General features: G+C 41.1%; 1 protein-coding gene across 1 annotated transcript; it reads right to left on the reverse strand.

Moving 5' to 3' along the window:
• Positions 1 to 451: 451 nt before the first annotated feature.
• Positions 452 to 13,371, reverse strand: LOC149435778 (uncharacterized). Its single transcript, XM_089662445.1, has 3 exons — positions 12,522 to 13,371; positions 10,216 to 10,898; positions 452 to 3,002 (listed from the first exon to the last, which is right to left on the reverse strand). Exons 1-3 carry the CDS (start codon positions 13,369 to 13,371, stop codon positions 1,350 to 1,352), a joined length of 3,186 nt encoding a protein of 1,061 aa, XP_089518571.1. The 3' UTR covers positions 452 to 1,349.
• Between the last annotated feature and the right edge of the window lie 1,492 nt (positions 13,372 to 14,863).

A 14,863-nucleotide genomic window follows, 5' to 3' on the forward strand; every position in this document is an offset into this window, starting at 1 on the left:
ACATTTTTTTTACCTGCAAAAAACTGTGCATTTATTATTTTTGTCCAAAAGGTGAAACTTGTCCTTAAAAAAAATATATTGTATATATATACTATATTATTAATTTATTTATTTTACTTCCTGTTGCAAAACATATCCAATAAAAAAAAAATCAAAAAATCTAATCTCTTCATGAATTTAGGCCAAAATGTATTCCGCTCCGAAAAAAAAAATCCCAATCAGTGTATGTGAATTGGTTTGTGTGAAAGTTATAGCGTCTACACCCCATGGGATAGATACTGGAATTTACGCAGCTATTATGCTATAACGGTAATGGCGGTGATCAGTGACTTTTAGTGGGACTGTGATAGTGTGGTGGGCAATGTGGCACTAACAGATACTGGTTGGGAGGGACTTTAATTGACATCGCTATTGAGAGTAAAACAGTGATCACATATAATGGGGACACAGATTCCAAGGTGTACAGTTAACATTTTTATTGGAAGTAACAGAAGCAGAACCACAAGATCAGATTTATATATCTCACATTATTTTAGATAAGGAAAAGGCCCAGTTCACACTACAAATACGCACTCTGGATGCATTCCGGATACGTTTTTGCTTACAGCTTACACCACACGCAGCTCCGATGCAGCTTTTATGCAGTTTGCTACGTTCCAGTATGGTTCTGTGCAGAAAAAAATGCTGCATGTCCTATTATTTTTTCTGCACCAGAAACTGACTGGAACTTACTGCACTGGTGTGAACCAGGGCCTTTGGAATACATGGAAAACACTGTGCATGCATTTTTGATGCAGAAAAAAAGCGCACTGAACTGCGTCTAGTATGAACTAGCCCTATGGGTAGGTTCACACCACATGCAGTCCTGCATGTTTTTTTTTCTGCATTAAAAATGCATGAATAGTAGGGTATATGGCAGGGGTGGACTGACAACTCATGGGGCCCCAGGGCAATAGGGGATCATGGGGCCCCTGGGCAATAGGGGATCATGGGGCCCCTGTTTCCTAGCCCACACTCAAACCACACCCAAAAAAGCCTATGAAAGGTACCAGGGGCATCTCATGGGGCCCTCTACTGACCCCGGGCCCTCGGGCAGTGCCCGAATTCTCAAATGGTCAGTCCGCCCCTGGTATATGGTTTCCAATGCCATAATTCACACCAGTGTGATTCCAGTGCATTCCAGTTCCAGAAAAAAAAGTAGAACATGCTGCATTTTTTCTGCACTGAACTGTACTGGAATGCCATAAAACACATTCAGAATGCACCAGAATGCACATGTCCCTATTTACATTGCAGGATAAAAGCACGGTTTGGGTGATATTTATGACACCTTTGGTAATGCCCGTGTATCAGCTTGTTATGCGAACCCAGGCCTTGCCTCCCATTACATAGAGCACAGCATGAAGGGGCTCAGTAAAGGTGGTGGTGAAGGTGTACAAATGTCTGATCGGGTCACCCAGCTCATAAAAGGACAGTTGGCCGGCCTCGTAATCCAGACACACCCGGAATTTCCGGCCTGAGATTTTGCGATCTAGCGGGAAGTCTCTACCCTGGTGTCTCACAGCATAATTACCATGAAACGTGCGCAAACACCAGGACTTGTCATTGTCTCCGATGGCTGATTCGACACCTTCCCTCCGAATGCTGGGATAAGTCATGCCAAACCTCCAACCTCCTGGTTCACTGGTCAGAACGTCCCAATGGTATCTACCGGAGCTGAAACTTTGCTTGGTTAGAGCTTGGCACTTCTGAAATCTCATGGGCGTCTCTGGGCGATCTTCCTCTTGCTTGGTTTGAATGGCGCCTTTCAAGTCATCTGAGATTTTCACGTTATTGGCCGCTGAGGCCACATCCAGGAGGAGGCCCGAGGCTTCTTGAGAGTGAAGTCTTCCCTTTACAACAGTAACAATGTCAGATAGGCCTACAAGTAACGTCTCTGAGATGCTATCTTTGTCCAGATTACCTTCATCATGGACCTGTTGATTCTTTCTCTCTCCATCCTCCAGATCTTCTTCTTCGTCATAGTCAACGAGATGCTCTTCTAAGACTGTTATTGGATCATTCTTGGTACATAGCTCCTCAATATATTGCACGTTTCTACACAGCTTGGCCTTCTCTGTTTCCATCTGCTGGATCTGACCAGAGACCAACATCATAGTCTTCTCTTCATGTTCGGAGATCTCACTCAGGACTCTCGTTTTGAGATCTCCCAGCTGCCTCGTGATGTCTTTGAACAAGGCAGAGGCCCTCTTCATTTCACCGGCTGTTTTTCCTTGGACCTCCCGCTTGCGTTCTTGAAGTTTCTCAAGTCTTTTCTTCATTTCCTCTTTTTTTGAGGTCAACTTCTCCAAGATATTCCTTAGCGTTGTCTTCTTCTTCTCCGATGCGTCGTCTATCAGTTCCACCTGGTGTCCCCTGTGTTGCCCGGTACAGCATGTAGCGCAGATACAGACAGAGTCATCGGTACAATAATATTTAAAGATCTCTTTGTGGATGGAGCATTTTTTGGCCTTCAGGCAACCGGAAGGCTCTGACAAGGTATGTTCTGGTGCCTTGCTATGGATTGTAAGGTGGGTGTTGCACAGCAAAGCATCGCAGTGCAGGCAGGATTTAACAGCAGGTACCTGAGCATCAGTGCAGTACGTGCAGAACATTGGAAGATCCTCTTCAGCTGGCTGAGCAGACAAGAAACATTCTGCAATGTTACGGAGGGTTATGTTTCTGTACAGAGCAGAACGATCCAGGAACTCATCTCTGCAGCTCGGGCAAACGTAAACCCCTGACCTCTCCTGAGTATCCAACACGAGATCAATGCAGACCTGGCAGAAGTTGTGTCCACATCTCAGCGTGACGGGATCTGTATAAACCTCGAGGCAGATGGAACAGTACAGCTCTTCTCTCCATTCTGAAGACGCCATTTTTGTTGTAATGGAGTAAGAACGAAAGTGAAAGTTCGATCTCTTCCCTAAAAAAAACCCAGCATCATCCAGAGCTCCGGACGTCTTCTAAGTTAACTCTTTCCTCTGTTAGCAGCTGGTATAGGGAATCGTGTGGACGGCAGTGTAGCCTACAAGTGTATGGTGAACCCTGAATGTCTGATGAAAGGTGCGTCATAGAAAGGAGCAATTTTCATGCCATTAACATGGTGTACAGATGGACTGCTCTAATTAAATCGTCCTCTCCGCTCCTCGCAAGACCTCCTGTGTTCTAACTCCATTGTCTCCTCCTCCCACGCTTGTCTCCAGGACTTCGCCAGAGCCTCCCTCATCCTCTGGAACTCTCTATCCCAATTTATCAGACTATCGTCTACTCTGCTCACTTTTAGGCAATCTCTGAAAACATCTCTCTTCAGGGAAGCCTATCCTGCCCTCAGCTAATAATGGAATCTTCTATTCCTCCTACCAGTCCATCCCCCACAGTTATTACCTTTTGTGCCACCAGCCCCTCCCTCTTAGATTGTAAGCTCCCAGGATCAGGGCCCTCCTATCCCTCTTGTATTGAACTGTATTGTTGCTGTATTGTCTCCCGTTATATTGTAAAGCGCTGAGCAAACTGTTGGCGCTAAAACGTACTGTCCGCTCCTCACGAGACCTCCTACTCTCTAGTTCCCTGGTCTCCTCCACCCATGCAATTCTCCAGGACTTCTCCAGGGCTTCCCCCATCCTCTGGAACTCCCTACGCCAATCCATCAGACTATCACCTACTCTCCTCACCTTTAGGCGCACCCTGAAAAGCCATCTCTTCAGGAAAGCCTACCCCACTCTCAGCTAACTGCCGATCTCCTCCACTCTTCCTACCACTCCATCCCCCACAGCTATCTCCTCCTGTGCCACCATCCCCTCCCTCCTAGATTGTAAGCTCCAAGGAGCAGGGCCCTCGAACCCCTTGTGTATTGTATTGTTACTGTATTGTCTCCCATTATAATGTACAGCGCTGAGCAAACTGTTGGCGCGATATAAATCCTGTATAATAATAATATTATTCCATTCTATTATATGCTAATCTTTTCTATTCTATTCTATTCTTTACTATTATATTCCTTTATTTTCTATTCTATTTTATTCTGTTCTTTTATTTTCTATTCTATTCTGTTCTTTTTTACTCTTTTCTTTTTGACATTCGAATTTCGGAAGATGACTATATTCTTTCCTGTATAATAATAATAATAATTAACTACTTCATGTCCTTAGGCTGTTTTAACCACTCGCCCTCCGGAAGATTTACCCCCCTTCATGACCATCCCATTTTTTAGCTTCGACGTAAATGGTGACAATGGGGATGTCAGTGACACCAAATCAGTTCCCCCCCCCTCCAGTGTCAGAATGCCCTCCGCGCTCCCGCTATAAGTCGTTGATCACCACCATTACTAGTAGAAAAACAAAAAAACATTTACTTTACACGTATTGGGATTTTATTTTTCAGCAAACACGCGGAGCAGAATACATTTTGGCCTATATTTATGAGGAAATTTTATTTCTTTAATTTTTTTACTGGATATGTTTAATAGCAAAAAGTAAAAAAATATTGTTTTTTTTCTCATAATTGTCGGGCTTTTTTTTTTTATAGTGCAAAACATTAAAACCGCAGAGGTGATCAAATACCAATGAAAGAAAGCTCAATTCGTGGGGAAAAAATGAAAAAATTTCATTCGGTGCAGCGTTGCATGACCGCGCAATTGTCAGTTAAAGTAACGCAGCGCTGTAAAGCAAAAAATGGCCTGGTCAGGAAGGGAGGGGGTGGGGAATCCTTGGGAGGGCGAAGGGTTAAACACCTTTCAGCAGACATGTAGAGTTACTCAAATATTTAGAAGTTTTTTTTTTCTCTGATAGCTCCATTTGAAAGACATAATTGGTGACACCTTATATGTACAGTATTACATACAGGCAGCACAGTGGTTAGCACTTCTGCCAGTCAGCACTTTGGTCATTGCGTTTGAATCCCACCCATGACACCACCTGCCTGGAGTTTGCGTGTTCTCCCTGTGCCTGTGTGGGTTTCCTCCGGGTACACCAGTTTCCTCCCACACTCCAAAGACATGCTGGTAGGTGAACTGCCTCCTGTCTAAATTGGCCCTAGTATGTGTATGTATGAATGTGAGTTAGGGACCTTAGATTGTACGCCCCTTGAGGGTTAGGGACCTTAGATTGTACGCCCCTTGAGGGTTAGGGACTGATGTGAATGTACAATATATATGTAAAGTGCTGTGTAAATTGATGGCGCTATATAAGTACCTGAAATAAATAAATAACCCAAACTTGCCAATATTCCTCACAAGAAACATAAAACAAAAAATACAATAGCCCCATGACATGCTACCATATGCACAAGATAGCAATAAAAAGAGAAAAAGGACATATAGGCAACATAAATAATAGGTTTGCTAAAATAATAGTTTATTTTCATTATCTAACAGATGTATTTAAATTGTATCATTAGTAACGAATGTCAACAATATTAATCTATAGAACAGCCAACATTTTACATAGAAAATCTGGACATGGATTAGGCCCACCCACAGTCTAGAGCTTTGTACTATCAGCAGATGGATTGGGGACAGTAGAAGAATGAGAGGATCAGAGAAGACAGGATCAAACAGCCTTTTTACACAATGCGGAGGATTAACCCCTTAGGTTCCACAGTGAGCATAACAAGCATGCTTTACTGCATCTACAGACTGGTTTTAGGCCCCTTTCACACCGGCGTTCTGTTTTTTTAATCAGTTCAGTCATGTGTTTTCCAAGAAAAAATGGATCAGTCCACATCAGTTTTTCATCCGTTTACATCCATTTACATCCGTTTACATCCGTTTTCATCCGTTTACATCCATTTACATCTGTTTACATCCGTTTTCATCCGCTAATCTATAGAAATATATAGGTGTTCGTTTTTCATCCGTAATACGGACATACGGAACGCCCGTGTGAAAGGGGCCTTACTGTTGTGGGTTTAGTAACACTTTAATCATTCTTTTTTTTATATAGAGTTCACTATTAAAGCTGAACTCTAGTCAATATAGGAGACACAAATGAATGCAGTTCTGAATCCATTGATGAACCCGTAAATGAGTAGGTACCTTCCCACGTGGAAGAAAAATATATTTTAAATATATTTTAAAAATATTCTTCCCAAATATATTGACATATATTTGAAATAATAAAATTTTGGCCATATTCAATATATTTAAAAAAAAAAAAAAAATATATATATATATATATATATATATATATATATATATTGTAAGCTCTAACGAGCAGGCCCCTCTGTTTCCTCTTGTACCAAATTGTATTGTAACTGTGATGTCTGCCCTCATTTTGTAAAGCGCTGAGCAAACTGTTGGCGTTATATAAATCCTGTATAATAATAATAATACAATTATATATATATATATACACTGTATGTTGAAATGCATTATATATATATTAAAAAATATAGAAAAATAATTTTTAAAAATACATTTTCAAATACATGTCTTTGAAAATACATAAATACATTTATTCTACATTTTTGGAATGCATTTACGAATATATGTAAAAATGTATGTTAAAAAGACTTTTTTATATGTTAAAAAAATTCTGAAGAATATATTTAAAAAAAAGAAAAAAATATATATTTAAATTTACATTTTTTAGAATACATGTTAAAATATATTAGCGTAGGCCATTATATTGTAAATATATGTCACATATATAATTTTTTTTCTAAATATATTGGAAATATATTTCTCTTCCATGTGGGTTCATTTGACTTAGTGTCATTGTCTTACAGTCTACAGTATAGCAGAGCCCAGAGAGGGAATGGAAGAAACAGCACAAGGATCAGGTGTGCTCAGGGGTGGACTGACCATTTGGAAACGCGGGCACTGCCCAAGGGCCCAGGGTCAGTAGGGGGCCCTATGAGATGCCCCTGGTACCTTTTTCATAGGCTTTTTTGAGTTTGTGCAAGGACACAGGGGCCCCATGATTCCCTATTGCCCGGGGGCCCCATGAGTTGTCAGTCCGCCCCTGGGTGTGCTAGAAGAAACATGGTCACAGAAGGAGAGAGCAGAGTGCCAGAGAGATGAGCTCATCAGCATCTTGCTTCTTCTTCCACTGTCCAGGCACAGGGTGACGATGGGACCTGTAAGTGAAAGTGAAATTGCAGAAGAGAAAGATCAGGTTCTCCTCCTTTCTAGACAAGCCTGTGTTTTTTGGCAGAGCTCTCTAAATCTGCGAATTGGATGGACTGAAACAAAAACCCTTTGGCATGCAAAGCAGCTCTCATGTATTGTAAATCGCTGAGCAAACTGTTGGCGCTATATAAATCCTGTATAATAATAATAATGTACTATATGTAATTCATCTGCATAGTCAGCTGTTTGTTCAGCTATAAAATAACAATTTTGAAAAAGGGATAGCCCTAATTTTTCATAAAATTAATGAAGACTTTTTTTAATAAGTAAAGGCTACCTGTTTTTAAATATATGTTTGCAAAGTTAAAGCTGTTGATACCATTTAAAGTAGAATTAATTGCAAAACATTTTATTTTTTCATTCTGGATAGAGTAAAGGAGGGTTATAAAATCAAGAACACGGGGACATGATCTTAAACATGTTTGGGACAAGCATAGATCTATACTCAGACAAGAAAAGTTAACAAAAAAAACCCTAAAAAAACAAATGCAAAAAAAAAACCCACAAAAAAAAACAACAAACAAACCCCCGCCCCCCCAAAAAATAATTAAAAAACCACACCAAAAAAGGGCAGACTCGATGGACCGCAGTCTTTTTCTGTCATCAGTTTTCTATGTTTCTATGTTAAACTATCTGGAGGAAAGTTCAAAAATAATCTCAGAAAGTACTATTTTACTGAAAGAGTAGTTGATGCTTGGGATAAACTGCCAGCAGAGGTAGTGAGCCGGTCAACAGCAAATAGCTTCAAACATGCCTGGGACAAGAATAGGTCTATACTCAGACAAAAAAAGTTACGGAAAAAAAAACCTAAAAAAAAATGCAAAAAATACAAAAACAAACAACCCCCCCCCCCCCAAAAAAAAAAAACAGACACACACACACACAAAGGGCAATCTCGATGGACCACAGCCTTTTTCTGTCATCACTTTCTATTTTAAAATACCTGGAGGAAAGTTCAAAACTAATCTCAGAAGTTACTATTTTACTGTAAATAGTTTCAGGGACAGGCATAGAGCTATACTCAGGAAAAAAAAGCTAACAAAAAAAACCTAAAAAAAACAAAAACAAAAAAAACACAAAACAAAAAAAAAACAACCCCCCCAAACAAAAAAAAAACACACAAACAGAAAGGGCAGACTCGATGGGCCGCGGTCTTTTTCTGTCATTGCTTTTCTCTGTTAAACTACCTGGAGGAAAGTTCAAAACTAATCTCAGAAAGTACTATTTTACTGAAAGAGTAGTTGATGCTCGGAATACATTTCCAGCAGAGGTAGTGAGCCGGTCAACAGTAAATAGCTTCAAACATGCCTGGGACAAACACAGGTCTATACTCAGACAAAAAAGCTAACAAAAAAAAAACCTAAAAAAAAAATGCAAAAAAAACAAAAACAAAAAACAAACAAACCCCCCCCCCCAAAAAAAAACCAAACAAACAAAACAAAACCACACACACACACACACATAAAGGGCAATCTGGATGGACCACAGTCTTTTTCTGTCATAGGTCTATACGCAGACAAAAAAAATTAACAAAAAAAACCCTAAAAAAAAACAAAAACAAAAAACACACAAACACCCCCCCCAAAAAAAAAAAAACACACACACTCAAAAAGGGCAGACTCGATGGACTGCGGTCTTTTTCTGTCATTGCTTTTCTATGTTAAACTACCTGGAGGAAAGTTCAAAACTAATCTCAGAAAGTACTATTTTACTGAAAGAGTAGTTGATGCTTGGAATAAATTTCCAGCAGAGGTAGTGAGCCGGTCAACAGCAAATAGCTTCAAACATGCCTGGGACAAGAATAGGTCTATACTCAGACAAAAAAGCTAACAAAAAAAAAAACCTAAAAAAAAATGCAAAAAAAACAAACACAAAAAACCAACAAACACCCCCCCCCCAAAAAAAACCAAACAAACAAAAACCACAAACACACACACATAAAGGGCAATCTGGATGGACCACAGTCTTTTTCTGTCATAGGTCTATGCTCTGACAAAAAAAGCTAACAAAAAAAAAACCTAAAAAAAAATGCAAAAAAAACAAAAACAAAAAACAAACACCCCCCCCAAAAAAAAACAAAAAAACAAACAAACAAAAACCACAAACACACACACAATAAGGGCAATCTGGATGGACCACAGTCTTTTTCTGTCATAGGTCTATACTCAGACAAAAAAAGGTAACAAAAAAAAAAACCTAAAACAAAATGCAAAAAAAACAAAATCAAAAAACAAACAAACACCCCCCCCCCAAAAAAAAACCCCAAACAAACAAAAACCACAAACACACACACAAAAAGGGCAATCTGGATGGACCACAGTCTTTTTCTGTCATAGGTCTATACTCAGACAAAAAAAGGTAACAAAAAAAAAAACCTAAAACAAAATGCAAAAAAAACAAAATCAAAAAACAAACAAACACCCCCCCCCCAAAAAAAAAACCCCAAACAAACAAAAACCACAAACACACACACATAAAGGGCAATCTGGATGGACCACAGTCTTTTTCTGTCATAGGTCTATGCTCAGACAAAAAAGTTAAAAAAGCTAACAGAAAAAACAAACAAATAAAAAAAAAAACTAAATAACGACAGACTGGATGGACCATTTGGTCTTGCTCTGCCGTCACTTTTCTATATTTCTAACCCCTGTCAGGTTTTTTTTTGTCATCTGTTTCCCATTGAGGAGATTTTCCTTCACTTCCTGTCTCATAGCCAAAACAGGAATAGGGAGGAAATCCCTCCACAGTGAGGGAACCTCGAATTGTCACCAGAACTATTGTCCCCATTGGAAGATTTCACCTCTATTCCTGTTTTGGGGACAACCCAATATGTGGGATTTTCTTTCACTCGGTGACAATAGTGAAAGGACAAAAACAGAGGGTAAATTTCCCGAATGGGGACACAGCAATAAAAAACCTAACAGTTGTTCTTACCCTTCTCCACTCTAATCAGAATTAAAAATATGAACAAAGTTTTGTCTTTAGTTATACTTTCCTCGTATTTATTATTCCTAGCTGAGAATCCGTATCCATACGTTACTATATACACACAGAGCTATGTGAAGGGCCTCGGTGAAGGTGGCCTTGAAGGTGTGTAGATGTTTGATCGGGTCACTTAGCTCATAAAAGGACAAGCGCCCAGCCCCATGATCTAGATACACTCGGATTCTTTGTCCCTGGCCAAAACCTCCCGACAACTGGATTTCCTTACCATTATGTCTTGCTAGATAGGTGTAGCCTGCTCTACGTATACCCCAAGACTTGTTGTTGGAACCAAGCCATGATTTTAGCCCCTGCCGATCTATACTGCTGTAGGCCATCCCTATTATCCAGTAGTCTGACCTCTGAGTGTCAACTTCCCAGTAACACGGTCCCCAACCTAAACTCTCCAAGCTCAAGACCTGATCACTCTGCTTGAAGCTCTGAGGACTGTTATAGCAATTCATATTCTGGTTCTTGGAAACAGATTTGCAGTCGTTTGATAACAGTACATTGGAAGACGCTGTATTTGCATCCAATGTTATATTGGTTGCTTCGCATATCTGGAGATGTTTCCTGATATCAGTCATAATATCACAGAATCCTATGTGTAAAGCTTCTGAAACCAGGCCTTCATCTAATTTTCCAGCAGAAGAAATGTTATCATCTGTTATTTCAGCCTCGTGCTTTTCTTCCTCATCCATGTTGGTTTCACATGCTTGTAGGACACTTAAAGGATCAGTCATTTCACATACAGTTGCAAGAAAAAGTATGTGAACCCCTTGGGATTACGTGGAGTTTTGCATGAATTGGGCATAAAATGTGCTCTGAACGTCATCTAAGTCACAACAATAGAAGAACACAGTCTGCTGAACATAATACTACACAAACATTAGATGTTGCCATGGTTTAATTGCACATAACATGTAAACATTCACAGTGCAGGGAGGAAAAAGTATGTGAACCTTTGGACTTAATAAATGGTTGACCCTCCTTTAGCAGCAATAACCTCAACCAAACGTTTCCTGTAGTTGCAGATCAGACCTGCACAACGATCTGGAGTCATTTTGGACCACTCCTCTTCACAAAACTGTTTCAGTGTAGCAATATTCTTGGGATGTCTGGTGTGAATCGCTCTCTTAAGGTCATGCCACAGCATTTCAATCGGGTTGAGGTCAGGACTCTGACTGGGCCACTCCAGAAGGCGTATTCTGTGCTGTTGCAGCCATTGTTTTGTTGAATTACTTGTATGCTTTGGCTCATTGTCCTGTTGCATCACCCATCCTCTGCGGAGCTTCAGTTGGCGGACAGATGGTCGTACGTTTTCCTGCAAAATGTCTTGATAAACTCTGGAATTCATTTTCCCATCAATGACAACAATCCGTCCAGGCCCTGAGGCAGCAAAGCAGCCCCAAACCATGATGCTCCCTCCGCCATGTTTTACAGTGGGGATGAGGTTTTGATGTTGGTGTGCTGTGCCTTTTTTTCTCCACACATAGTGTTGTGTGTTCTTCCCAAACAACTCAATCTTGGTTTCATCTGTCCACAGTATATTTTGCCAGTAGTGCTGTGGAACATCCAGGAGCTCTTTTGCAAACTTCAAACGTGCTGCAATATTCTTTTTGGACAGCAATGGCTTCCTCCGTGGTGTCCTCCCATGTACTCCATTCTTGTTTAATGTTTTCCTTATTGTAGATGTGTCAACAAAAATGTTAGCATGTGCCAGAGATTTCTGTAGGTCTTTAGCTGACACTCTGGGATTCTTCGTTGCCTCATGCAGCATTCTGCGCTGTGCTCTTGCAGTCATTTTTACAGGACGACAACGCCTAGGGAGAGTAGCAACAGTGCTAAACTTTCTCCATTTGTAGACAGTCTATCTTACCGTGGACACATGAACATCAAGGCTTTTGGAGATACTTTTGTAACCCTTTCCAGCTTCATGCAAGTCAACAATTCTTGATCGTAGGTCTTCTGAGAGCTCTTTTCTGCGAGGCATGGTTCACATCAGACAGTGCTTCTTGAAACCAGTAAACCCAAAACTGGTGTGTGTTTTTTAAGGGCAGGACAGCTGTCAGCAACACATCCAATATCATCAGACTGATTGGAGTCAAGGTTGGCTCACTCCTGGCTCCAATTAGCTCTGGGAGAAGTCATTAAGCTAGGGTCTCACATACTTTTTCCTCCCTGCACTGTGAATGTTTACATGTTATGTGCAATTAAACCATGGCAACATCTAATGTTTGTGTAGTATTATGTTCAGCAGACTGTGTTCTTCTATTGTTGTGACTTAGATGACGTTCAGAGCACATTTTATGCCCAATTCATGCAAAACTCCACGTAATCCCAAGGGGTTCACATACTTTTTCTTGCAACTGTAGCTCCTCGGTATTAGCAATTTCCTTGGTGAGGTCTTCCCGGTCTTCTTCCAGCTTCTGGATCAAACGAGAGACTGATTTTAATGCTTTGTTTTCCTGTGTGGAGATCTGACTCAAGGCTTTCTTCTCTAATTCATCCAACTGTTCCCGGATGTTCTTCAGAAGGTTGGTGACTTTCCCTCTAATGTTAGCTGCCGTTTCTGGCACCATTGTCTTGCTCGTCTGTAGAATTTGAAGTCTTTCTCCAGTTTTAGCCTTGCTCAAGATCAGTTTCTCTAGGGCTTCCTTCAAGGTCACTTTCATTTCGGCAGCAGCCTCTGGTAGAACCTGTACTTGGTGGCCTTTGTGGTCTCCAACCAAGGAGCAAGATGCACATATGCAGACGTTATCATCAGAGCAGAAATATTTGAGGATCTCATTGTGGACAGAACATTTTCTGTTTTCCAAGGAGGTGGTAGGGTCTGATAGGATGTGTTCCGATGACTTGCTGTGGACTCTTACATGATTATCGCACATTGAAGCTTCACAAAGCACACAGGTTTTAACATCCGGTACTTGAGAATGAATACAATAAGTGCAGAGGATCCCAGTCTCCTCTTGCTTCGGCTGGGTAGACAAAAAGTGATCCGCTATGTGCCGGAGTGATATGTTTTCCTGCACAGACGGTTCCCCTTGAAATCGTTTTGTACATCTGGGACATTTGTAAGCTCTAGAAGACTTCTTAGCTTCTAACAAACTCGTAATACAGACCCGGCAGAAGCTGTGTCCACATCTCAGCGCTACAGGATCTCTGTATATGTTCAGACAGATGGAACAATTCAGCTCATCTAGAAGTGCAACAGTATCCATTGCTGACAGCGGGGGAAATGAGACTATCTGTGGGGGAAATGAGACTATCTGTGGGGGATATGAGACTATCTGTGGGGGAAATGAGACTATCTGTGGGGGATATGAGACTATCTGTGGGGGATATGAGACTATCTGTGGGGGAAATGAGACTATCTGTGGGGGATATGAGACTATCTGTGGGGGAAATGAGACTATCTGTGGGGGAAATGAGACTATCTGTGGGGGAAATGAGACTATCTGTGGGGGATATGAGACTATCTGTGGGGGAAATGAGACTATCTGTGGGGGAAATGAGACTATCTGTGTGGGATACGAGACTCTCTGTGAAAATGCTTCTCTTTATCTTTTGTACAGGGTGTGTATCAATTACCATGAAAATGTACTTCTGAACTTTTTATGTGAGCTATTGATTAACCGCATAGTCCTTGAGCTACAGGATAAACAGACACACCAAGCAGAATTCAAAATTGACTCTCTTTGGATTTATAGTCTGGGTCTCTGCATACATCTGTGGTGGAAAAATGTCTATAAAAATACCAATTTTATCTTTTGTAAAGGGCATGTATCAATCACCATAAAAAAACTGGATTTCTGAGACGTTCATGTGAGCTATTGATTAGCCATATAGTCCTTGAACTACAGAAATACACAAAGCAGAATACAAAATTGTTTGTCTTGGGATGTACAGTCATGGCCAAAAATCTTGTCCCCCCCTACATTTCTGTCAGATAATGCACCACTTGGCCCAGAAAATTGTTGCAATTCCAAACAATTTCTTTGGTTTGTATTGGTATGACACAAAAAAGAGGAGAAAGAAAAAGCAAAATTGGATACATTCCATGCAAAACCCCAAAAATGGACTGGACAAAATGATTGGCACCTTCTCAAGATTGTAAGAAATAATCGCATACCAAGCTTGTGATACTCCTGTCATTTCTCATTAACCTCTTGGCGCCGGTCGCACGCAAATGTGCGGCCCCCCGAAGTCTGGGCCTGACGCCGAGCGGTTGCGCATTCGCGTGCAATTAAGAAAAACATATGTACTGAGAGCGAGCGCACAGGGTGAATTACACATAATAGGGATATGGGGTGCTGAGACAGGGGTCTCCCCACCTCTCCAAAGTGAGCTGGGTTCCATGGGCCCCCCACCCAAAGTGACTCCCGTCACAGGTGGTCAGATACAGTGTAGTTCTGCATTAAGCAGTTCGTTCTCTTTCAGACTTGAGGCTTTGGGGTGGTAAAATTGAGCGGCTGAGCTGTGGTTTTACTGCTGCCCGCCCAAACTGTCCTAATACAGCCAGATGAGGCTGTACAGATGCCGCGGCCGCTGAGCTTTGCAGCCATGGCATTTTTAACACAGGTGGGTGTGCTGCCTGTCAAACACACCCATTGAGTTTAATGGGGCTGCACCGCTACTGCATGCAATGCACATGATTGTGGCGCAGTGGTGCAGCATTATAGGGTTAAATCTGGAGACGGTGAAGAGGCATTA

Source organism: Staurois parvus, unplaced genomic scaffold (assembly GCF_062004578.1).
Source record: "Staurois parvus isolate SC_StPar_1 unplaced genomic scaffold, SC_StPar_1.0 ptg001477l, whole genome shotgun sequence".
NCBI lineage: Eukaryota > Metazoa > Chordata > Amphibia > Anura > Ranidae > Staurois > Staurois parvus.